Below are 26,920 nucleotides of genomic sequence, written 5' to 3'. Positions count from 1 at the left end.
GCTAACATTTTGTTTTGCTGGAACTAGAACAGTTCCTGCTGACCAGTGAGTGCTCCGGGGCTCACAGCCTGAGGTGTAAATGTAAACTACTGCAGACGGAGGATCTAGTTGTAGCTGATTATATGCAAGCCACGTCAGCAGTCTGCATCTGCAGCATGTTATACTCGCACCCCATGCTGTGAGCAGTTAAGTTTAAAGCACTGTGCCACTGTGGTTCTACTAATTTGGGGGAAGATTGTTTATTCCAAACATAAAAAATTAAGCTCTGTAACTGAGCATCATTTTAGCGAGTACACAATATGAGGTGAACAGAATCAAAAATATCCATTTTCTGAAATCCACTACCACCATATGAATGATAGACTAAAGGCCCATACACACACGGGGCGATTTTGAGCTGAAAGCAGCTCACTTTTTGTGTGCTGAGTTGCTTTCAGCTCAAAGCCGCCCAGTGTGTATGGATGAGCGGTGAGCGCTGATGCGCGCTCCCGCTTCATCGCTGGCGGCCGCCGTTCATCTACTGGTATTACCAGTAGATGAACGGCGGGGTGAGCGGCTTTCCATAGCGTACTGCTATGGAAAGCCGCTCACCCCCGCTGACATCGCTGGGCAGAGCAGAAAAGCGCTCAGTGTGTATGCACTGAGCGCTCCTCAGCTCAGCGATGTCAGCGATCATCGCTGTGCATACACGCTGGGCAAAAATGCCCAGTGTGTATGCACCTTTAGGGGGATATCCATTTAGCCCCAGATATCCAATTAGCTCGAGCTCTTACATTTTTTTTATAAATACCTGTTAAATGCAGAATGCGGCCTGACTTTGGGGAACTATTGAATAGTCCCAGGGGATCAATTCATTTAGCCGGTGATAAATTGCTGTGGCAGATTGAATTCCCCCCTAAACCTTAATTGATTTTGATGGAGTTGTTAGTAAAAAATATGTAAGCATTGATTTTAGTTTTCAACTTTTTTTTTGGTATTTGTTTTTCCAATGCTTCTTTATAAAACAAGCCACTCATCACAGATACAGTATTTCGGGCTTTCACTCTCGAAAATTGCTGGGTATTTTATTTGGTGATTTGGAGGGCAGAATTTACAACAAATCTGCAGCGACTTTTAAGTATGTTCTGATAAATGAGTTGTTTGGTGGATCAAACCTCATAAAAAGTTTAGGTATCATGGAGGTTGTAATAATTTTGTCTCTTTCCAGGAGTTCATAGAGAAAGATGGGAATCTCTGGTGAATTATAACAAGGTTGTAAAGTGACAAGCATTCCTATTTTGAGTGGTGTCTCATTTAAAGAAACTAACAAGGCTATCCTAAAATCTTATTTCCTGGCTGTGAGGGCCTACCTTAGAGCAATCTTGGCTTCGGCCTGGGTTAATACAGCAATTTATAAGTTGATCAGAACCGCTTTCTGAAGGCCTATGCTTTTGCAGACCAAGGATCTAATCAGTTAGTCCACAGGGAGAAGGATTTCTTTCCTACCTGGTAATGCCATTAAAACAAAAACTCCTATGTTTTGGTCTTTACAACCTTAAGGAAGTGAAGAGAGACTTATTCACTTGCGCAATTTCCTGAATCCTGTGGAAGACGGGAATGGTTTGGTAAAATAACAATCGCCAAACCACCTTTAGAAATAAGTCATGATGGGTAGCCTGCATATCCAGAATCTTCTGTGGTGGGTGCCCACACCTTCAGTACTGCTTCAGACACCTGGGTGACAGGAATCATGGAAGGGGCTACATTCTAGATCTTTTGAATCTGTAAGTTTCTCTATCATCCATAAGGGATACTGGGGAAACTTAGTACGATGGGTATAGATGGGGTCCAAAGGAGCCGGTGCACTTTAAATACTTCAAACAGGGTGTGCTGGCTCTTCCCCTCTATGCCCTCCCCCACAGGCCAGTTAAGAAAATGTGCCCTCTCTGGTGGGTGGACCTTTAAAATTGCCGCATTTTAGAAGAGCTCTCCTCCTGCTGCTGACGCTGCCCTCAGCGCGGACCATACCGTGACCTGGGATCGCTTCCTGCATCAGTAGCCAGCGGAGATGGTGGTGGGTAAGAGGAGACCATCTCCCCGGCTCCCCACCGCTTCCTTCCCTGGAATCTCTGCACCAGTTGTGGTGCACGCTGCCCGCGGCCGGGCATCCCTCCACTGCAACCTGCTCCACTATTGCTGAGGGCTTCACTCCTTCCCGTTACCTGGCGGCACTGGCGTGACACCCCGACGGACGCTCTGCCTGTCCCTCTGCTGCCTCTACCAACGGGGTCCCAGCATCAGCAGCGATACATGCTTCCCGAGGCCGCCAGCTTGTGTCCGACTGTGCACTCCCTGCTGCTTCCAGCTCCCTGAAGCACCGGAGAAGCTGCTGCCTTTTAAGTCCAGGGCTGCTCTGCAGATGCTCCCCTCTGATTCCCGCCACCTCCCCCGTTGGGGTCTCGACTCCCAGGGTGACACCCCGTGACCACCTGTGTGTCATCCAACAGGCACCCTCTACTGTGGCTACGTCACCGGTGCTGCTAACACCACCAATACTATCACCCGGCAGAGCCTGCAAACGCTCTAAAGGTGTTGTTTTTTCTTTTCTTTTTCTCCTGGCTCCCTACCACCTCTCTCCCTGACGCCCCAGTAAAAGTTGTCTGACACACTGCTCGCAGTTACCACCTACTGCGAACAGCTGACCCTTTTCATGTGCTTCTACCTCTTAATGTAACTGAACGGCTGAGCCCGGCTGCATACAAGTGGAGGTGACCAGCCTCTTCCCCTGGCATCTCACTATATCCTCAGTGTTGGATCTGGAGGCTCCCATGTCACACGGCCGCCGTATTGGTCACGGCCGCATGTTCTCGACTCCTGCATTACACCTCCTCCACCTTCCTGTACTGGGGGCTACTGCCTTAAAGGAACCTGCGGACAGAGAAATAGAAGCAACTTTGAAATCTATTTATGTTGCGGCTGGAGCCTCCCAAAGGCCTGACTAGGAATAAGTACCTGGCTGAAATGGTGACGCTGATTCAGCATATCCAGGTATCTGCCCGTTTCCTCTGTGAAACAATAAAAGGCATTGGCATTATAAATGCTCGTACTTCTACCATGGCGGTTTCTGCACGCAGGGCGTTGTCAATGGGTGGCGGACGCACAGTCAAAAAGGACTGTAGAGGCCTTACCCTTCACAGTAGATTGGCTGTTTGGAGGTGAGTTGGATTTTGAAGGCTACCACTGGAAAATCCACGTACTTCCCGCCTGCAGCTCCCCCGGCTAGATGCTCTTACACGGGGCCTTCACTGCAGTCCTTTCGGACTGCAAAGTTTAATGGAAGTTGCCTCAAATACGGCAAGAGGCTCCAGATGTAAGTCACGTACGCCTGCCACCACAGGATCTCAGGACTAGGGCGTCAGCTCTGTTTTCTCCAAAACCCTCAGCATGACTGTGTCCCTCCACCCATGGGGGATCTCAGGGTGGGACCTCGTCTGAGATTCTTCAGTCTCATTTGGATAAGCTCCTGCCAGGAAGTTCTCCGCCTCACAGGTTTTTCAAATCTGGCTTACCGGCTTCAGAGGACATGCGCCTTACGCTACAGGAGGCCATTCAAAAATTGGTTCGGACCCAAGTCATTGTTCCAGTGCCAAGGCGAGTGATATTATTCCAGCCTTTTTGTGGTGCACAAACCGGATGGTTCACTGAGGCCCATTTTGAACCTCCAATCGTTAAATCCATGTCTGCGGGTTTTCCAGTTCAAAATGGAGTTTCTGAGAGCAGTGATCTCAGGTCTGGAGGACGGAGAGTTCTTAGTCTCTCTGGACATAAAGGACGCATACCTCCATATTCAGATATGGCTGCCACATCAAGCCTACCTCATGTTTGCTCGGTTGAACAAACACTACCAGTTCCAGGCGCTACTCTTCGGCCTATCCATGGGTTTTCATAAAAGTGATAGTAGAAATGATGTTCCAAACTTAGGATTCAATGAACATTGTCCCTTACCTGGAAGATCTGTTGATAAAAGCGATTTCAAAGGAACAACTACTGGACAGCAACTGCCACATGACATCCCTGCTGTCACATCACGGTTGGATTCTATACTTCCAAAAATCCCACCTCGAACCAACCCAGCATTTCCAGTTCCTCGGGATGATCTTGGACACGGTGGCTCAGAAGGTCTTCCTTCCAGGGGGCAAGGCAAGGACGCTCCAGGAGTTAGTTTGGGCGGTTCTGCAGCAAAACCGGGTCTCGGTACATCTTTGCACCCACCTGTTGGGAAAGATGGTGGCCTCCTACGAGGCCATTCAATTTGGCAGATTCCACGCAAGGGCATTCCAACTGGATCTCCTGAAGAAATGGTCGAGTTCGCATCTGCAGATGCACCGTGTCATACGTCTCTCCTGTAGTAGTTGCAACCATCCAACCTCCTAAAGGGTCGGAGCTTCGGGATCCAGGATTGGATTCTCTTGACCACGGAAGCGAGCTTTCGAGGTTGGGGAGCTGTCACCCAAGGGGCACAGTTTCAGGGTAGGTGGTCAAGCCACAAAGCCGTTCTTCCAATAAACATACTGGAACTGAGGGCGATATACTATGCTCTGCTACAGGCGTCTCCTCTGCTTCAAGGTTGAGCCATTCAGGTTCAGGTGGACAACGCCACGGCTGTGGCGTACATCAATCGGCAGGGAGGGACAAAAAGCGGGGCCTACATGCAGGAGGTATCCAAGATACTCCTCTGGGTAGAAAGGAATGCAAGGGCAGTGTCGGCCATATTCATTCTGGGAGTGGACAACTGGGAGGCGGACTTCCTAAGTCGTCACAACCTACGCCCAGGAGAGTGTGGTCTCCATCCACAGGTATTTCGACTAATAACAGATCAGTGGGGCTGTCCGCAGATTGATCTGATGGCCTCTTGATTCAACAACAAGCTTCAATGCTATTGTTCCAGGATGAAGGACCCTCTGGCGTCTGCAGAGGACGCGCTGACAACGCCATGGGTTTGCAGGCGGGTGTACCTGTTTCCTCCGATTCTGTTACTGCCTAGGGTTCTAAAAAGAATCAGAAGGGAGGGGGAGTTCAGGAAATTCTCATTGCCGCCGATTGGCCTCGAAGAGTTTGGTACACAGATCTTCTACCCATGGCAATAGACAGTAGAAGAAACCTGGCCTCTACCACTGCGGGAGGATCTTCAGCAAGGGCCATTTGTCTACCCGGACTTACGGCGGCTTCGTTTGCCAGCATGGCGGTTGAGCGGAACCTTCTAGCTGAGAAGGGGATTCCGGGTAAGGTTTTTACAACCATGGTTCAGGCCAGAAATGCTGTCACGTCAAAGCATTATCACCATATCTAGAAACGATACATCTCCTGGTGTGAGGGCTGAAAGTATCCGGTCACGGATTTCAAATTGGGGCGCTTTTTGCAGGCTGGTGTGGATATGGGCCTTAGGTTGGGCTCCATAAAGGTTCAGATATCGGCCTTGTCCATTTTCTTTCTGAAGAAATTGGCTGCTTTGCCTGAAGTCCAGACATTCCTACATGGTGTCCTTCGCATCCAGCCTCCGTTTGTGCTGCCCACAGCACCATGGGATTTGAACTTGGTTTTGACATTTCTGCAATCCTCTTGGTTTGAACCACTGATGTTGGTTGAGGACAAGTACCTTACGTGGAAGACGGTTATGGTGTTAGCATTGGCTTCAGCTAGGCACGTTTCAGAACTTGGAGCTTTGTCCTGCAAGAGTCTGTCATATTTAAACGCAGAAAAGAGAATCACAAACTATGCGAACTAAGGTTTGGTGATTACCTGCAGAAATAATCACCAATAACGATTTCAAGTGACTGTGTGTGTGTGTGTGTATATATGTATGTATGTATATATATATATATATATATATATATATATATATATATATATATATACATACATACACAGAGGGGGTCCGGCACAACCACTTACTACAGTTATACACTGGGTGCTCTCACAGTGAAGCAGATAGTGAACACAGGGTGGTGCGGCACTCCAATGATTCGTAACGCCAGAAGTTTAAAGTGCAACGTTTCAATACCCGTTTAATGAGATGCCATTTTCGTCAGGTATAATACAAACAATACAAACAGCTTACCTTAAATAGAGAGCATCATCCGGTGTGGCGCGAATGCCGCCGCGGGACTGCACACCCGGTGGCCGCGCTTAGAAGATGACGTCGTGACTCACTGAAACAACAGCGTCCGACATCACGTGACAAACCTATCACCATAGTAACAAGATACAAATACATACATAGTACGGCTGACAGGATTACCAATCCAAATAGAATTAGACCACAGCGAGGACTGAACTAAGATACAATTTAGACTACTAAGTATTAATGTAGGAGACATCTAGTAAAAAAACTAAACTAGACTAGAGAGAAAAAAACTTAATACTAAAACAAAATAATGAGGCTGCTAGCTCACTATGACAAGTAAACCATAACAGTCAAATAAACAAATACACAGCAAGTTAACCAAGTTATCATAAACGATAATATAATGAAAATAAAGAGTGATCATATTAGTTACTGTTAGCCAATACACTAATACCCGAATGCTCATTAAGGCCCTTAGGGGCAAGAGTCCCCAAACGAAAAATCCACCGAGCCTCACATTGTAATAACTTAAGACCACGGTTACCACCACGTAAAGAGTGGGGAACGTGGTCCATCATCCTGTACTTTAACGAAGCAAGGCTATGGGCAGCCAGCGCAAAGTGCCTTGCAACTGGCTGGTCGCTCTTGCCAGAGGTCAATGCAGCTTTAATGGATGAACGATGGGCCGCCATCCGTTCTTTAAATGGTCGTTCAGTCTTTCCAATGTAGGATAGACCACATGGGCAGATAATTTGGTAAACAGTATAAACAGAGTTACATGTAAGTCTGTGATAGATCTTTAATACTTTACCAGTCAGAGGGTGATAAAAAGAATCACCCGGAATCAAATACTTACAGGTCACACATGTACATCTTATGCAACCTAATTTCCCCCTATAGATGCTAGGGGCAGGCTCCGTGATGTCAGATTTAACAAGAATGTTGCGAATATTACGACCACGCTTGTAACTGGACATCAGATGTGTATCGGGCAAATTACAATCTGGATCAGACTTAATAATAGGCCATAAATTCTTAGCTATTTTATTTATCGTAGAGCTAGCTGTTGTGTATTGTGTGATCCAAGGTAAAGTCGTTTTCAAATTTCTAGGTTTGGATTGGAGCAATGTCATTCTATCAATACCCAAAACTCAGGATTTTGTTTGTTGTAACTGAGTATAGTCATAGCCTTGTGCTAAAAACTTCTGTAACAGTATATCTATCCGAGATTCTGCTTGCCTGATGTCAGATGTTATACGTCTTACTCTAATAAATTGTGAGTAGGGAAGACCCTGAATAAGTGACCTTGGATGACAACTAGTAGATACTAGTAAATTGTTGCGGTCTGTAGGTTTAGAGTACAGGTTAGTTGAAATATGGCCATCATTAATAGAAATTGCCACATCTAGGTAGTGGATCTCCGTAGAACTAAATGAAAAGGTAAATTTAACAGGGCTATCACTGGAATTGTGCAAATCAAGATGTTTCACAAGATCATTGCTGTCACCCTGCCAAAAGATCAGTAAATTGTCGATATAACGACAAAAAAATAAAATCCTATTAGCAATGGAAGGATCTTAGATTTTCTGTATTTTTATTTCTTTTCATTTGTTTGAGATGGAGCCATAATCTGTGTGTATTTTTAAAATGTTCTTAATAATCTTTGTAACACTTTTTGTAACTAAAGCTCTGAAGTGTTCTTGGAATTAAACTTAAAAAATTCTAGTTCTGATTTTCTGTGTTTCTTATGAACCAAAGCCCTGTGTGGCATGTTACCGATTTCTCGAAATATTAATAATTGTGTATGAAGGTAAGGGCCGAAGTTTGCCTTCAAATATAGTACTGTTCCTTCAGTTGGTGGCAGTGTACCGTGTTTGATTATTCCCGTGTGTCAAAAGTGACCCACACGTCGCATGTGGCAATTCTCAAGTTGGCGTATTTGTAGAATTGGCCAGCAGCGTCGTGACAGAGTCCCTACCAGGTCTTTCATGAGGCCAGAGCAAAGCTCAGGACTCGTCAGCAGTTCCTGCCTAAGGTGATTTCTGCATTCCACCTGAATCAGCCTATTGTGGTTCCGGTGGCTTCGGCCACTTCCTCGGGGCTGCGCATCGCTATCGCTGTAGGGGGTACACACAGAGCGATCGTGCTTAAGATCGAAGCAATCTGGTCAGATTGCTTAGATTTTAAGCAGCGATCGCTCCGTGAGTACCCCCCTTAAGTTAGTGACTACTGCAGAACCCCCTACATGGTTTGTTTATGTAACAGGGCTGACCTGTGCACTAAGCCCTTTCAACAAAAGATAATAAAATTCCACTTAAATCAGGATATAGTCATTCCTAATCTAATCATGTCAGGGTTTTGGGCAGAAGGTTCTGTACTCCTCTCTCTCCCATAGGGCTGCTGTGGGATCTCGCCATTGTTCAGGTGTCTCCTAAAGGATGTCATAGGAAATGTGCTTTTTTAATACTTGATGTTTGACTTTAGTTGTTTGTTGTTGAACAGGTTAGAAAATGAAAGCATGCATTTGATTGATGTATTCATCATGTAAATCAGTAGCTGTAAAGCCTATCTTAATATTGCTTATAAGTGAATCTGTCTTTCAGGTGCTGAAGAGAAGATTCTAGGCGAGTTCAGAGAAACGCACAATCCAATGGCTGCAGATTTCTACCTCCAGGCCATGATCCAATCTGCTGGAAAGTTAGTCCTCATAGATAAATTACTGCCCAAAATGAAGGCAGGAGGCCACAAGGTGCTCATCTTCTCCCAGATGGTGCGTTGTCTGGACATATTGGAGGACTATCTCATGCACAAGAGGTGAGGAGACATGGACATGGGTATACCCATACCATGTTGATAAAATATGTGACGTTTGCTGTAGTACCTGACATCTATTAGACAGCTTTAATGTGAGAGTGTCTGAGGTCGCACATACTGTAACTTTGTTCTGCTGTGGGGAAAGAGCTGTAAGTTAGGGGTACCATTATAGATAGATGCAATCCCATTATTTACACAGATTGTGTTTGTCTGAGTGCCCATAACCTATATATTCGAATCTGCATTATACAGATGTAACCATGCTCATCGTGGCTACATCTCCCGTCTACGTGCACAAACAGCGCGGCTAGGCGTGCCGAGCTGCAAACTTTGTTCCTCCATTAAAAGTGAATGGGTGCATGCGAGTTTTAGATGTGGTCGCGGCAAACAAGGCGCAAATGAGCCTAGAGATGAGCGTGGCTACATCTGTATATCACACTATGGTAGCTGCAAGGCTTGTTAAAGAGACAAAGGGGTCGATCCTGTTATCTGTGAAGGGCTGCGATGTGCTGTTGCCGCAGCGTTTTAATACTGGCAATGGCATCCGATCTTGCACCCTTCGTGGGCTGAAGTCACGCCAAATTACTGGGAGCTCTATATGGGGCAGCATAAAGTTCTGCCGCGATGATTCGCACCTGCAAAATCATCACGGCTAATAGTATTGACCCCTATGTCTTCAGATTGATCCTACACTGAATTTCTTTAGTGCACAGGACCCCCGTCATTTAGTGCCTAAGCCAACTCGTATGCCTATCTGAGTTCAGATAACTTGAATGTTCTTTGTAGGTGATGAATATTTTTTGACTGGTTTTGTCCAAGGTCATTAAACAGCTAAATAAATAAATATAAACTGAAGGTAATGTGTATATAGGGAGTAATTCTGAGTTGATCGTAGCTGTGCTAAATTTAGCACAGCTACAATCTTCTTCCCTGACTTGCGGGGGGACGCCCAGCACAGGGCTAGTCCACCCTGCATGTCAGTCCGGCCCTCCCTAGCAGAAGTGCAAAGGCATCGCACAGCGGCGATGCCTTTGCACTTCAAGAGTAGCTCCCGGCCAGCGCAGCTTTAGCGTGCTGGCCAGGAGCTACTCATCGCTCCCCGGCCCGCAGCGGCTGCGTGTGACGTCACGCACCCGCTGCGGCATTCCCCCTGTTCGGCCCGGCCATGTCTGCGTTGGCCGGACCAAACCCACGAAACGGCGGCCAATTTCCGCCCCCTCCCGCCCAGCGATCGTCTCTGCCTGTCAATCAGGCAGAGGCGATCGCATCCCTGCTACGGCCTTCGGCCATCTGGCATGCGCAGCAGGAACCCGTTCGCTCTGCTGCGTTAAAACGCAGCGTGCGAACGGGTCATAATGACCCCATAGACTCTTGTGTGAGGATTTGTATTAATTACAGAACTAGAATTTGCTTGATAACCATTTTGTCTACATAAAGCAGTATTGGTTCATTTCTTCTTCCTCCATAGGGTATGCGGTTAACATACCGCCCGTCAGGATCCCAGCTGTCTCAATACCGATGCCGGGATCCCGACGGGGAGTACTATACTGCCGTCGGAATACTGGTGAGGTAGGGGATTCCCCCTCTCTGGGTGTCTGCGACGCCCATAGAGGGAGAAGAGAACCTGTGAGCCCGCAGTGCTGCTCAGTGGTTGTGTTGTGTTTTTTTCCTTTTTGTTTTATTTACAAATAAATATCCAGTGTGCTAATTTCATGCAGCATTCTACATGGCAAGTCTTATTTATCTGCTCTCTCTTATACACAATCAATCGATGTTTAAGAGGGTGCAAATAATTCGTTAGAAACAGTGATTCATGTGTTTCTTGTTGATGAATGCCTTTCCAGCAATGTCACTGGTTCCTAGTAAATAAATAGACTGCATTATTAGTGATGTTACTGGTTCCTAATGAATTGATAGGCTGCGTATTCACTGTAGGCCACATGTATAGTCTAGTCCCTGTGTGTGGCAGGAAATTCCATTTAATTATCCTGCAGTTCCCTATAGATTGTAAGTTTGCGAGCAGGATCCAGATCTCCGTGTCTCTTATAAACTAGTCTTGTGTTAATACGGTTTTGTTCCCAATTTTGTAGCACAATGGAATATGCTAGTACTATATAAATTATACCGCTTTCACATTGTAAACCCAGTAAGGATCCGGCTTTTGAACACGCATCCGATCCGGATCTGAGATACCCCTTTCACATCACATTTTGGAGCCGGGTTATTACCGGGTTGGTGCCTTTCACACTGAACCTGGTTCACCCATTTAAAACTGCTTACAAAGTGCTGCCTGTTGTTTCCGGGATCAGGCTGGTGACGTCATTCAGGGAGGCAGCCTATCACCTCCTTTTTAATATTCCAGGGTTGAATATACCGGGTCTGAGGTTTTCACACTGCCAAATAAACCGGGTCCGAACTGTGTAGGATCCTTCTTTTTAACACGGGTTGAAATACTGGGTTGTTGGACCCGGTAAATTCACTAGGGTGCTTTCACACTGCAGCTCGACCTGGGTTGACACGACTAAAACTCTGCAATATACCGGGTTTTTTATGCAATGTGAAAGGGGTTTTATTGTTAAATAGATGAACGACTCAGTGGGTTAGGGCCTCCTAGTGGGCGGTTGTAATAATGTACAATAGAGCACATCTTTCACTTTACCAAGCAGAAACCTTTGAGAGTATGTGAGGCAATGTATTACACTTGGGTTAATCTGCAAGAAGAGCTCTACAAATGAAAACAAGTTGTAAAAAAATAAGTGTTTCATTGATAACCCTTTAACATGCATTAAATCATACATGTTTTGTAACTTGAAAAATCATTTTGTTATTTGGTGTTCCTTTTCATTAGTGTGTTTCATAGTGCCTACTCAGTACCACAGGAGTATAGGAAGAAATATGTGGTGCCGCATGTGGTGTGAAAATACATTATGCAGCAGAATCACAAAACATAGCAATTAATTGTAATTAAAAGATTAAACATTGAGTCAGTAATAAATAGCACAATTACCGAATGCACAAAAAAAGCATGCACAAGCAGGGGTAGAAGAACAACTAGAGAGAGGAACCTGTCCCTCTGGCTCAGTTAGCATAGGTAAATACAGTGTACAGTAAGTCTTGGCATGTAAACTAAACTCACCAGAGAAGAGCCTGCAGCTACTAAAGTCTGCAGTTAATACATTAGTACAGGCCGGGTGCAAACATGTAGTAGTGTATATCAGAAAGTATGCTTTGGTTCTTGGGCAATTATTGACCTCCACTGACTGCGGGTGTAGTATGGTATGCCGGCGGCCGGGCTCCCGGCGACCAGCATACCAGCGCCGGGAGGCCGACCATCGGCATACTGACAGCGCGGTGAGCGCAAATGATCCCCTTGCGGGCTCGCTGCGCTCGCCACGCTGCGGGCACGGGGGGTCGTGCACTCCCACGAGGGAGAAAATCTGTCGGTATGCCGGCTGTCAGGATTCCGGCGCCGGTATACTGTGCGCCGGGATCCCGACAGTCGGCAACCTGAAGACCACCCACTGACAGGTGTGGTATGGTATGCCAGCGGCCGGGCTCCCAACGACCAGCATACCGGCGCCGGGAGCCCGACCGCCGGCATACCGACAGCGGGCGAGCGCAAATGAGCCCCTTGTGGGCTCGCTGCGCTCGCCACGCTGTGGGCACGGTGGCGCTTTTTATTGCCTTTGGGGTGCAGCTACCGGCGGTGAAGAAAGGTCATAGTACCTGTACCAAAAAGCATCAGCAAGTTTGATGTGTATTTTAATGCAGCAGATTTTCTTTACTATGACTTGCACTGCTGGGAGCTGCACTCAATATCAAGTCAATCATATACAGACAAAAGACATTGTTTCGGATTGGAGAGGTCAATAATTAACCAACTACCAGGGAATATTTCCTGCTTGATAGTTACTACTACTTGTTTTCATTCTATTGGATAGTTACTACTACGTGATTTAATTCTATTGAATACTCCTGTATCAGTTGCGGCCTTCGACACTTTGTCAGACGTTACCTTGTTAAGTGTAAAATTTTCGGTTATCAATTTTGCTCATCTGTTAGTTTTTTTATTGCCTTACAGATACCTCTATGAGCGCATTGATGGGCGAGTCCGAGGAAACCTACGGCAGGCTGCAATCGATCGCTTCAGTAAGCCAGATTCTGATCGGTTTGTGTTCCTGCTTTGCACCAGGGCGGGCGGCCTGGGGATTAACCTGACTGCTGCTGACACCTGCATCATATTTGACTCTGACTGGAACCCACAGAATGACCTCCAGGTCAGTAGTCTGTTTTGACACAAGTGAGTTTAGAAAGACCACAAATTTAACGTGATCCAGAATCCTATTTTGCATGCTGACTGTAAAGTGTGGCGTGGTGCTGGTTGAACAGTAATGATTAAGATTGTCATACAGTATTTTGAAAGAAGCTTCTTTGCCTTTTATGATTAATCTACAGGTAACTGCAAAAGTTGGTGTTCCTCATGGCAATGCATTACATTTATTTGCATTTTATAAACTGCAGAAATAAAAGAATCTGCAACGTTATCTGCTAAATATTAGTGTTCCTAAATGTCCCATGTATTGACTGTGTAGTAGCATCTTCTGTTATTATTAAATGTTACAGTTGGATAATAATCAGTCATTTTATGTCTTGTGTACAAGACACTGAAGTTCAGGTGGCTTTTTTCAGTCCAGGATAGTAACGCGTGGGGGTGCAGAAGTCTGCTGTTTGAGAAAACGTGACATTTGTTGCTAAGTGCTTGGGATTTTCAGAATCCTTTTTTAAATGAGTTTATGTGCAAAAAAAAAAAAAAAAGCTTTTTGGGAGATGCCCCTTGTTTTATGGGGAGGCACACAGGCTTTATTCATACAAAAGGATCTGAGTTCTCCAGGCTTCAAAGTTGCCAGGAGCCCAACCTTTGCACTTAGGGGGAAGAATGAGATCTCTTTTTGTTGGATGGATTGTTTGGGTTACATAAAGAGGTGCATATCTAGGGGTGTTCCCTTGTCTGTATGAGAGCACACAGGGTTCCTCCCTGCAGATAGGCTGGAATATTTAGATGCCTCTGAGGTTGTTCTCCTGATATGTGGAATGGGATGTATTACTGTTGTGCCTGTGCTAGAAAGTGCATTTCTAGATGCACTCCAAATACTGTAATAAAAAGAGGATTTTGGTACTTACCGATAAATCCATTTCTCTGAATCCTCTAGGGGACACTGGAGTCTTATACAGTAGGGGTGTGAAGCTTGCAACCGGAGGTGTGGCACAATCTAAAAATTAGCATTGTCTGCACAGCCGGCTCCTCCCCCTTCACATCCCTCCTCCCTCAGTTTGGAAAATTGTGACTGAGAGAATAGGACATGATACTATAGCACCTGGCGAGGAACCGAACCGTACAACAGATCAAACACGCTGTTTGCATGAACTGTTTGAACAAGAACTTTGAACACAGCAGGTTGACAGCACCGAGGCGGGCGTCCAGTGTCCCCTAGAGGATTCAGAGAAATGGATTTATCGGTAAGTACCAAAATCCTCTTTTCTCTTTCATCCACTAGGGGACACTGGAGTCTTATACAGTAGGGGACGTCCCAAAGTTATCCACCAGAGAGGGAGTGCTGTCGGTGGCCTGCAAAACCAAACGTCCGAACTTAAAGCCTCCGGACGCAAAGTTATCAAGTTTGTAAAATTTCGTGAACGTGTGGGCTGAGGACCACGTCGCCGCTCTGCAAAGTTGAGTAGTGGAAGCACCTCTGGCAGCCGCCCCTGAGGCACCCACTGATCTGGTGGTATGAGCACCCGTCTGAACCGGAACCTGTTTGCCACAAGAAATATAAGCTTGCCGAATGGCAAGTCCAATCCATCTAGACAAAGACTGCTTAGATGTTGGCCAACCCTTCTTTGGCCCATCATAAAGAACAAACAAATGGTCTGACTTTCTAAAGTACGACGTAACTTGTACTTATACTCGTAAAGCTCGGACAAGATCCAAGGACACGTCCCCATCTGCGAGTCCCTGGAAAGATGGGACCACAAATGGCTGGTTTACATGAAACCCCGAAACAACCTTAGGAAGGAAAACTGCTCTTGTACGGAGTTCTGCCGTATCCTCATGAAAAATTTAAAAGGGACTCCTACGCGAAAAGGCGCCCAACTCAGAAACCCTCCTGGCCGAAACCAAGGCAAGTAATAACGCGACCCTCCAAGAGAGATATTTCAGGTCTGTTCTTGCTAACGGCTCAAAAGTTGGTGATCTCAAAAAATCCAACCCAAATTTAAGTCCCACGGCGCAGTGGGAGGATGAAAAACGGAGTAGTATCCTCAGAACCCCCTGTAAAAAGGGTTTGAACCTCTTGCAAGGATGCTAACCGCCGTTGAAAGAGGATGGAAGAGCCGAAATTTGAAACTTCAGGGAGCCCAGCCTCAGTCCTCCATCTAGACCGGCCTGAAGGAAAAGTAGAAGTCTGGATAAGTGGTAGTTTGACGAATTCCACCCACGTTTCTTACACCAGTCTATGTACTTCTTCCAAATCCTGTAGTAGTGCATGGCTGTGACCGGCTTCCTAGCGGCAATCATCGTAGGAAAGGCCGTTCTTGGTATTCCTCTGTTTCTGAAGATCCGGGTTTCAATAGCCACGCCGTTAAACGCAGCCTTTTGAGGACTGGGGGTAGGAACGGTCCCTGAGACAGCAGGTCCTCTTTCTGAGGTAACCGCCAAGGAACCTCCGCTAGTAACCCCCGCAGGTCTGAGTACCAACTCCTGCTGGGCCAATCTGGTGCGATTAGAATTGCCCACACTCATTCTCGTTTCACCCTTTTTAGAACCCTGGGTATGAGTGGGAAAGGTGGAAAAATGTAAACCCTTCCGTAACACCAAGGAAGTGTTAATGCGTCCACTCCTTCTGCTGCTGGATCGCTTGTCCTGGACACATATCCAGGCAGTTGAAGGTTTTGCCGAGACGCCATTAGGTCCACTTGAGGTAGACCCTATCTCCTCACCACCATGTCGAAAATTCGTGGATGTAGGCACCACTCTCCCGGATGCATGTCCTGGCGACTGAGATAATCTGCTTCCCAGTACTCCACCTTGGAATGAACACTGCCGAGAGGATGATGTTTCGCCTTTCTGCCCACAACAGGATCTTTGTGGTTTCCTTTAACGTCATTCTGCGCTTTGTTCCACCATGAGCGGTTTATGTAAGATGACGTCGTGACATTGTCCGACTGTATCTTTGTGTTGACCCATGACTAGGTCTCCGGCTAAGGGAAGCGCATTGCAAACTGCTCTCAGTTTGAAAATATTTATGGGTAGAACGCTCTCTTGTGGCGTTCAACTGCCCTGAAAACTGACGGTCCACTAGAACGGCACCCCAAACTCTGAGACTGGCATCCGTTGTGAGGGTCCTCCAATTCTAATTACCGAATCTGCTGTCTGCTGCGAGATTTCAGTGTAATGACCATCAAATCAGCGAGGTACGGACCTGTATCGACCGCAAGAGTCCGTGATTTAGAGGACTGTGTGAATCTGTTCCCTGAGCAATGAGGCTTTGGAAAGGTCTGGAGTCAAGACTGCCGTAGTGTATTGTCTTAAAAGACGCCACCATCTTCCCGAGAAGCCGTACTCATAGATGTAAGGACACCGTTTGGTTCCTTAATACCTGATCCACCAGCTTCCTTATGTCCTGGATCTCGTTATCTGGTACAGACCTCCTCAATTGTAATGAGTTCAATATGAGACCTAGAGACTGAATCCTCTGCGTCGGTCTCAGGTTGGATTTCTTAAAGGTGACAATCCAGCCGTGTTGAATAAGAAATTGATGAGCCATGTGAGCATCTCAGATCAGCTGTTCCTGCAATGGGGCCATGATCAGCAGATCTCCAGGTAAGGTACAAACGTAGTACCAAACGCTCTCAAACCTGCGACCATTATTTACCTTGAACTGGTAGTGATTTTTCTCCAGTGCAAAAACGCAAGTAGGCTTGGTGAGGGGTCCAAATTGGAACATGAAGGTATGCATCCTTTATGTCCATAGACACCCTGAACTCTTCTGTGCTATAACCGACTGGATTGATTCCATTTTGAATCTGGAAACCGATAAGAAACTGGATTAAAACTGTTAAATTGAGGATTGGTCTGACCGACCCTTCCTGCTTTGGTACGGCCAAAAGATTTGAATAAAACCTTGTTTGTCCTTGAGAAAACAGGACTGGCAGAATTACCCTTGTGTGGTAATTCCTGAATTACCCTGTGTAATGCCTTCTCCTTCTGAGGGCACAGAGGCAACTTTGTAGTAAAGAACTGACTGTGATGACGCTTGAAAATGTATCTAACCACCTGTGCACCCACCAGGGGAACCCCAGGTGGTCTGGGAGACCATATGCCCCTGTTCTGTCAGCCAGCTTGAGGTCTTGCATTTTGGTCTCTGGGAACAATCTCTACCTCTTGACTTGAAAGGACTGTGATCCAAACGAATTACCACTCGACCTGAGTAACCTATTGTAACCTGTGGAGAGGTACTCGTCTGTTTGGTATGTGAAATCCACTTGTCAAAGTCAGGGCCAACTAACCTTTCTCCCCCAAAGAGAAAAGCCTCTACAACTTTCTTGGAGTCAGAGTTCATCTGTCATTCTCCGAGTCCCATAATCCTTCTATACGATATAGCCGACATCGTTGTGTGACGCTATTTTGCTAGCATCCTTTGAAGCCTGGTTCATATATGTAGCAGTCTCTCGGATATGCTCCGCTAGGTGAGCAATGTCCTTCTGGCTATTCTTCTTTCAAAAGCCTGTACAATATATCCAGTCCATGCTACTATGGCCTTGTTTACCCAAGCACTGATATTGTAGGCCCGTGATGCACCTGCCGTCCAAATTAGTTTTAAGTAATTTACCTTCCATTGGTATAGGTAAAATAGCTTATGATAGGCTTACAGAGATAGTGTAAGACCTGCACTCTACCAACTGAACTAGGCAGTCTGCCCTGGAATGTGAAAGCATTTATCGGGCTGCTTCCATGCTACCCCCATCTGAGCTGGAGAGCTTGAGGAATTGGAAAAACTGCCGACAGCAGTATCTTGTCTTTTATTTTTATTTATTTAGTATTTATTTATTTTGAATTGGAATAAATCAAACCTCTCTGGTTCCTTAATTTCTTACTCTTTGAAATTGAGGACTTCAATTACCAAAACCTTTCCCCTCCTCCTGTATGATGTGGAGGGGTCTCATAACCGCCTTACGGACATTTTTTTAAAAACTGCCTGTGTAGGTGGGGTTAATTTGATCTGAAAATTCCTACATCTTCTTGGAAAAAGATCCCACAGCTCCTTTTGAATGCTGTTGGCGGGATTCCGCCATCTGAAAATATCTGCCAGGGCATGTTCCCATAAACCAGATGGAGTACCGCTCTTGGGTTGAGCATCTTTGTCATTTACAACATGGATCGCACACCCCAGGGCCTTTCATGTTCATATTACATTTTGTGTAAACGTAATCTGTTCTAGAGGTCTAGGCTGGTGCTTTAAACTGGAACAGCACACACAGACACACCGAACAACTCACCGGTACTTTCCCCCTTTAAAATAGGAAGAGAAAGACCGTATGGATGGTGGAAGCAAAGGTAAACTTTACCTGGCTGGGTTATTGAAATTAAATTCTGGTCTCGCCAGGATTCAAACACAGGATGCAGACATTGCAGCCAGACACTGTAACCACTATGCCACCACTGACCACTGCAGACTGCAGGATTCTTACACTAGGGCCCTTTTGTACAACCAGTACTCACTCTGCCCCATTACACCATGGAACCCTGCTTTGCTCTGCTGCTCCGGATCTCCTGTAGAGAGATGCAGGTCCCCTTTATTAGGGACCATTGTCTCTCCAGTCTTAAGACTTTTGTCCCCCTTTTAATTAGGTTGACTCAGTCTCATTTTCTTTTTCTTTTGAAAAAGAGCAGGAGCTCCTATCTGTACTTGCACCTCCTAGGCACAATTTTTCAAACTGAGGGAGGAGGGATGTGAAGGGGGAGGAGCCGGCTGTGCAGACAATGCTAATTTTTAGATTGTGCCACACCTCCGGTTGCAAGCTTCACACCCCTACTGTATAAGACTCCATTGTCCCCTAGTGGATGAAAGAGAAAACCTATGAGAACACACAAGTGACACACATTTAAGAGTTTACTGTTACATCATGCACAATTTCTTAAGCATTCACGAGCCTGCAATAATAAGTTCTGATTGACTATGAAGTGGGTGTGCGCTTAGAAATCTGCACATTTATGCACAGAAAGAAGCATTGTAGGCCTGTGTTTTTACGGTATGGAAATGGCACTTCTTGACTCTCTTGTTTTGCTTTAGGCCCAAGCTCGGTGTCATAGGATTGGCCAGAACAAAGCTGTGAAGGTTTATAGACTAATAACAAGGAATTCCTATGAACGAGAGATGTTTGACCGGGCAAGCCTAAAGTTGGGCTTGGACAAGGCTGTTCTACAAAGTATGAGCGGAAGAGAAAACAGCGTAGGAGGGGTAAGTGAATATCCGTCATGCTGTTTACTGTTTATATAGCCATATACAACAACATAAAAATAGAGCCATTTTTCACTGATGAAAAGTACCCAGGATCATCGTAGTATTGAGAACCTCAGGATTACATGCAGAGACTGGGTGGCGGCGACACACCTGTCCTACCAGGAGTCAGCTGTCAGTTCAGTCATTGCATATGTGGTCCTTTTGCTCCTGCATCCCTCAAGTAGAGGTCTCCAATGCTAGTACAGTTTCATTTTCCAAATTGCGAGATATCAGAAGGTGGGTAAGATAATAGGATTTTAATACCTACCGGTAAATCCTTTTCTTTTTCATCCACTAGGGGTCACTGGAGTACTCTTGGGATATGGACGGTTCCGCAGGAAACAAGGCACTGAATAAATTACATTTGGAACTACTTCTCCCCTCCATATTCCAGAGTACCTCAGTGTTTTTTCGGTGCTCACAGAGCAACAAGGCTGTGTGGAGATATCCACACTTATTTGGATTTTTTGATTTTTTTTCTTCTTTTTATCTTTTCCACATCCCTTCCCCCCTTCCAATAGGCGTGGGTCCGGGATAGTGGAAGCTGCTACTAGCAGCTGTGGTGTGTCGGGCCTCTCTAAAAAAAGCTCCCTCACAGACCACGTGCAAGACTACCTGCAGGAAAGGCTGGACGGATCTTACAGAAGAAGCCCCGTCACAGCCCCTCACCACAGGGTCCAGGTATGTTGGGGATGGGGCGGCCCGCTGTGTGGGGACACTGTGTGTTTAGGGCTGGATGATACTCTCACCGCTTCTTGTAAACAGGCTCCCTATATGCCCCTCCACACTGCATGCCCACCCCCACACCACACTCACGCGGCATTTCCTCCTTCCCACCCTGACAGCAATGGTGCGAGCGCCCGCTGCCGCGTCCAGCCGGCCGCCGCCGCTTCCAGCGCCCGCTACCTGGTGACCGCTGAGATGCCTCCCGCCGCTTCCGGAGCCGCGCCGGCCACGATCTCCATGCATAGGCCGCTGCAGCACGCTCCCCGGCTCCCGCGACCGCTTCCCGGCTTCCTCTCCAGCTACGTATGTAAGCCCGGCTCCGTGTAAAAAGAGCGATACACGGAGCACGGGGGGGAGCACACAGCAAGGGGAGAAGTGTGCTATTAGCAGCAGCAGCGCTGCATGTGTATTAGAATAGGCTTTTAAGCCTTGTTTAACAGGATTCACTTATAATGTTTCATGTGCAGACTGGTTAGCTGTCTTATACTAACAAGATAAGCCTGTCATAGGTTTGAATCCAATGCACTACGCGTTTAGGTATCCCGAACGTCTACAGTTCGTAAGACGGATACGTTGTTTATCCTCTATGATGCGGCCAAGATGGGTTGGCCAGCTTCTAAGCAGACCTTATCCAGATGGATAAAACTGACCATACGTCAGGCTTACCTTCATGCTAGGTTACAGCCGCCCACATCAGTAACAGCTCATTCCACACGTTCTGTGGGAACGTCAAGGGTAGCTGGTCGTGGAGCTACTACGACACAGCTTTGCCGTGCGCCTACATGGTCTTCAGTGCACACGTTGGTGCGCTTTTACAAGTTTGATACTTTTGCGGCATCAGCATCTAGCTTTGGCCGTCTAGTGTTACAGGTGCCAAACAGCTCTCCCGCCCACGGGGGGGAAACTTTGGTACGTCCCAAGAGTACTCCAGTGACCCCTAGTGGATGAAAAAGAAAATAGGATTTTGGTACTTACCAGGTAAATCCTTTTCTTTGAATCCATAGGGGGCACTGGACGCCCACCCAGAGCAGTTTTACCTGGTTGTGGTAGGTTCAGGGAATCTTATGGTAACACACTCTCACCGACTGCTTCAAATTAGCAAGTTCTATCGGGTTGGTGTCAACTGTTAGTTGTCAGTAACGTTATGTGTCAACTTTATTGTTGTCTGTTTTGTTATATGTATTTCTCCATTGTCAACCTCTATAGCTCCTGTTCGGCTCAGTAAAAAAACACTGAGGTACTCTGGGATATGGAGGGGGGAATTAGTTCCAAATTTAATTTATTCAGTGCCTTGTTTCCTGCGGAACCGTCCATATCTCAAGAGTTCTCCAGTGCCCCCTATGGATTCAAAGAAAGGGATTTACCTGGTAAGTACCAAAATCCTATTTTCTCTTAGTCCGTAGAGGATGCTGGGGACTCCCATGGGGGTATAGACGGGATCCGCAGGAGACATGGGCACACTATAAAACTTTGAATGGGTGTGAACTGGCTCCTCCCTCCATGCCCCTCCTCCAGACTCCAGTTAGAGAACTGTGCCCAGGGAGACGGACATTTTGTGGAATGAATTTATTGTTTAAACGTGGTGAGTGTCATACCAGCTCACACCCCGAACATACCGGAAAACGTGGCATTCAATAGAATACCAGCTAACCGCACGAAACAATAGTCCCACGGTGCCAATGGGGCACAAATGGAGGATGGATGTGCAGTACTCCTTTCACGAAAGTCTGAACTTCCGGAAAGGTGGCCAATTCATTTTTTTTTTTTTTAAAGAAAATTTATAAGGCCAAAACTGCACTGAAATAGAGCCTAACTTTAGGCCTGCATCCACACCTGCTTGCAAAGAATGGAGAAGAACGACCCAGCTGAAAGTCTTCCGTAGGAGCCTTCTTGGATTCACACCAAGACACATATTTACGCCAAATACGGTGGTAAGACTTTGCCGTTACTACTTTTCTAGCCTGAAGAAGTGTGGAAATGACTTCACTGGGAATACCCTTACGGGCTAGGATATGGCGTTCAACCGCCACCCCGTCAAACGCAGCCGTGGTAAGTCTTGATACACGCCCCGATCTTGCTGTAATACTTCCTCATGTAGAGGAAAAGGCCTGGGATCTTCTATGAGTAAATCTTGAAGAACTGGATACCAAGCCCTCCTTGGCTAGACGGGAACACTGAGGATCGCCTGAACCTTTGTTGTTCTTACATCTATCACCTTCAGAAAGAGTGAAAGCGGAGGGGACACATAGACCGACTGAAAACACCCCAGGTGTCACGAGGGCGTCCACAGCTATAGCTTGAGTGTCCCTTGACCTGGAACAATATCCCTGAGGACTCTCGTTGAGGCGAGACGCCAACATGTCCAATTGAGGCACTCCTCAAAAACTTGTCACTTCTGTGAAAACTTCTCGATGACGACTGTTTCTTTTTCATCCACTAGGGGTCACTGGAGTACTCTTGGGATATGGACGGGCGCAGCCGAACAAAGGCACTGAATATTTAAATTTAGGACTCTCCACCCCTCCATATCCCCGAGTACCTCAGTGTACGACCCCAGTGTTTTTTCGGTGCTCACAGCACTAACATCGGCTTGTGGGAAGTTCCCACATTTGGTGGAAGATTTTATTAAATTTTTCATTTTTACTTTTTATTTTACTTTTTACACTTACCTTCCCAGTTTCTAGAAAAACATGGGTCCGGGATGGTGCCGCTGCAAGGCAGCGCATGGCGTGTCGGTCCTCACAAAGAGCACCCTCACAGCCACAGGCAGCCCACTGTCTCCTGCAAAGAGCTGGACGGAGCTTACAGAAAAAGCCCCGTCACAGCCAGGAACAAGCTGGACGGAGCTTACAGAAAGAAGCCCCGTCACAGCCAGGAAAAAGCTGGACGGAGCTTACAGAAGAAGCACCGTCACAGCCAGGAAGAAAGCCCCGTCACAGCCAGGAACAAGCTGGACGGAGCTTACAGAAAGAAGCCCCGTCACAGCCAGGAACTGGACGGAGCTTACAGGAGAGCCCTGTCATAGCCCTCACTACATGCGGCACGACGAGAAAGGTATGGTGGGGGGTCAGGGCGGTCAGCTCACGCTGCCGCCCTGCTGTGTGGGGAAAGTGCTCCTTTACCGATGGCGCCGCTGATTACGTACACCCGCCGCTGCTTACAGGTGCCGCCGCTGATCACCGCTGTACGAGGCCAGCCGAGCCAGCCACTCTATGCTGCCGCTATCCAGGGGAAACAGCTCGGAGCGGCCGCACGTCACTCAGAGACGCCGGCCGCTCTTCCAGCGCTGATTACCCGGCCACCGCACGCCGCTGATACCCGGCCACTGCTGTAGGAGAGGCGCCGCCCGCTCTTCCGGACGGCTCCCCGGCGCTATACACAGCGCTCCCCTGCTTCCGCTAGGCTCCCTGCACCCGCTCCCGTCCGCTGCAGGTAACATGGGGGAGAAGCTACCTCACAAGCAGCGCAGCTGCAGGGGGGGTGAGGGGGAGTAAATGCCCATAGCAGCAGCACCATATAGCAAGGCTGCAAGGGTTAAGAAGACATAGGCTGTTCAGCTTTTTAAACAGGCAGTTAGTTATAGGCTATCAGTGTCATAACCTAAACTATGTTTCTAACTGTAAGCATGGCAGCCATTTTTAACCATGCTTCCTGTTTTTTCTGTTAAGGCTGCCATATAATGTTAATACAAAATTCACTGCAGGCAGTGTTTATATTAACTGGAAGGCATGTATTGTAAACTGCATGTATTTTACTAAGGCCTGTGATTATCACTGTATAATAGGCTATTAAGCCTATATTAACACTGCAGCAGGTATTGTAACCTGTCCTGTGATTTGCAGTGTAAGCATGGCATGGGGGCCATTTTAATCATTACTGGGTCTTCCAGTTTATAATTCCAGAACATTCCGCCCATACACCTCTACTCCACAAGGAGGCGCAGGGGTGTTCGTGGGAATTTTGGTTCAGGTGTCACATAAGTTAGCCATGTAAACTGTATTTCTCTATCGTCCTAGTGGATGCTGGGGTTCCTGAAAGGACCATGGGGAATAGCGGCTCCGCAGGAGACAGGGCACAAAAAGTAAAGCTTTTCCAGATCAGGTGGTGTGCGCTGGCTCCTCCCCCTATGACCCTCCTCCAGACTCCAGTTAGATTTTTGTGCCCGGCCGAGAAGGGTGCAATTCTAGGTGGCTCTCATAAAGAGCTGCTTAGAGAAAGTTTAGCTTAGGTTTTTTATTTTACAGTGATTCCTGCTGGCAACAGGATCACTGCAACGAGCAGAGGGGAGAAGAAGTGAACTCACCTGCGTGCAGGATGGATTGGCTTCTTGGCTACTGGACATCAGCTCCAGAGGGACGATCACAGGTACAGCCTGGATGGTCACCGGAGCCGCGCCGCCGGCCCCCTTGCAGATGCTGAAGTAAGAAGAGGTCCAGAATCGGCGGCTGAAGACTCCTGCAGTCTTCTAAAGGTAGCGCACAGCACTGCAGCTGTGCGCCATTTTCCTCTCAGCACACTTCACACGCAGTCACTGAGGGTGCAGGGCGCTGGGGGGGGGGCGCCCTGGGAGGCAAATGTAAACCTATATAAAGGCTAAAAATACCTCACATATAGCCCCCAGAGGCTATATGGAGATATTTAACCCCTGCCTGTATTCACAAAATAGCGGGAGACGAGCCCGCCGAAAAAGGGGCGGGGCCTATCTCCTCAGCACACGGCGCCATTTCCTCTCACAGCTCCGCTGGTCAGGACGGCTCCCAGGTCTCTCCCCTGCACTGCACTACAGAAACAGGGTAAAACAGAGAGGGGGGCAAATTTAATGGCAATATCTTGATATATATAAAGCAGCTATAAGGGAGCACTTATTATAAGGCTATCCCTGTCATATATAGCGCTTTTTGGTGTGTGCTGGCAGACTCTCCCTCTGTCTCCCCAAAGGGCTAGTGGGTCCTGTCTTCGTTTAGAGCATTCCCTGTGTGTCTGCTGTGTGTCGGTACGTGTGTGTCGACATGTATGAGGACGATATTGGTGTGGAGGCGGAGCAATTGCCAAATATGGGGATGTCACCTCCTAGGGGGTCGACACCAGAATGGATGCCTTTATTTATGGAATTACGGGATAGTGTCAACACGCTAAAGCAGTAGTTTGACGACATGAGGCGGCCGGACAATCAATTAGTGCCTGTCCAGGCGCCTCAAACACCGTCAGGGGCTGTAAAACGCCCTTTGCCTCAGTCGGTCGACACAGACCCAGACACAGGCACTGATTCCAGTGGTGACGGTGACGAATCAACCGTATTTTCCAGTAGGGCCACACGTTATATGATTTTGGCAATGAAGGAGGCGTTACATTTAGCTGATACTACAGGTACCACTAAACAGGGTATTATGTGGGGTGTGAAAAAACTACCTATAGTTTTTCCTGAATCAGAAGAATTAAATGACGTGTGTGATGAAGCGTGGGTTGCCCCTGATAAAAAGCTGATAATTTCAAAGAAATTATTGGCATTATACCCTTTCCCGCCAGAGGTTAGGGAGCGCTGGGAAACACCTCCTAGGGTGGACAAGGCGCTAACACGCTTATCAAAACAAGTGGCGTTACCTTCTCCTGAGACGGCCGCACTTAAAGATCCATCAGATAGGAGGATGGAAAATATCCAAAAAAGTATATACACACATGCAGGTGTTATACTACGACCAGCTATAGCGACTGCCTGGATGTGCAGTGCTGGGGTAGTTTGGTCAGAGTCCCTGATTGAAAATATTGATACCCTGGACAGGGACAATATTTTACTGTCGTTAGAACAAATAAAGGATGCATTTCTTTATATGCGTGATGCACAGAGGGATATCTGCACACTGGCATCACGGGTAAGTGCTATGTCCATTTCGGCCAGAAGAGCTTTATGGACGCGACAGTGGACAGGCGATGCGGATTCAAAACGGCATATGGAAGTTTTGCCGTATAAAGGGGAGGAGTTATTTGGAGTCGGTCTATCAGATTTGGTGGCCACGGCTACAGCCGGGAAATCCACCTTTCTACCTCAAGTCACTCCCCAACAGAAAAAGGCACCGACTTTTCAACCGCAGCCCTTTCGTTCCTTTAAAAATAAGAGAGCAAAGGGCTATTCATATCTGCCACGAGGCAGAGGTCGAGGGAAGAAACAGCAACAGGCAGCTCCTTCCCAGGAACAGAAGCCCTCCCCGGCTTCTACAAAAGCCTCAGCATGACGCTGGGGCTTCTCAAGCGGACTCGGGGACGGTGGGAGGTCGTCTCAAAAATTACAGCGCGCAGTGGGCTCACTCGCAGGTAGATCCCTGGATCCTGCAGATAATATCTCAGGGGTACAGGTTGGAATTAGAGACATCCACCTCGCCGTTTCCTGAAGTCTGCTTTACCAACGTCCCCTTCCGAAAGGGAGACGGTTTTGGAAGCCATTCACAAGCTGTACTCTCAGCAGGTGATAGTCAAGGTACCTCTTCTACAACAAGGGAAGGGGTATTATTCCACTCTATTTGTGGTACCGAAGCCGGATGGCTCGGTAAGGCCTATTCTAAATCTGAAGTCCTTGAACCTGTACATAAAGAAGTTCAAGTTCAAGATGGAGTCACTCAGAGCAGTGATAGCGAACCTGGAAGAAGGGGACTTTATGGTATCCTTGGACATCAAGGATGCGTATCTCCACGTTCCAATTTACCCCTCACACCAGGGGTACCTC

General features: G+C 47.1%; 1 protein-coding gene across 2 annotated transcripts in view; it reads left to right on the top strand.

The window, feature by feature from the left end:
- The window catches only part of CHD9 (chromodomain helicase DNA binding protein 9), a 575,583-nt gene that overhangs the window by 425,015 nt on the left and 123,648 nt on the right, over positions 1-26,920 (top strand). For both annotated transcript variants that reach the window (XM_063945309.1, XM_063945308.1), the window contains exons 16-18: positions 8,707-8,917; positions 12,999-13,194; positions 19,267-19,434. In XM_063945309.1, the coding sequence (XP_063801379.1) occupies positions 8,707-8,917; positions 12,999-13,194; positions 19,267-19,434 (575 nt within the window). The remainder of the gene's footprint in view (positions 1-8,706; positions 8,918-12,998; positions 13,195-19,266; positions 19,435-26,920) is intronic.

This window comes from Pseudophryne corroboree, chromosome 11 (assembly GCF_028390025.1).
Source record: "Pseudophryne corroboree isolate aPseCor3 chromosome 11, aPseCor3.hap2, whole genome shotgun sequence".
NCBI classification, from domain to species: Eukaryota; Metazoa; Chordata; class Amphibia; order Anura; family Myobatrachidae; genus Pseudophryne; species Pseudophryne corroboree.
This window is presented reverse-complemented; position numbering and strand designations above follow the sequence as displayed.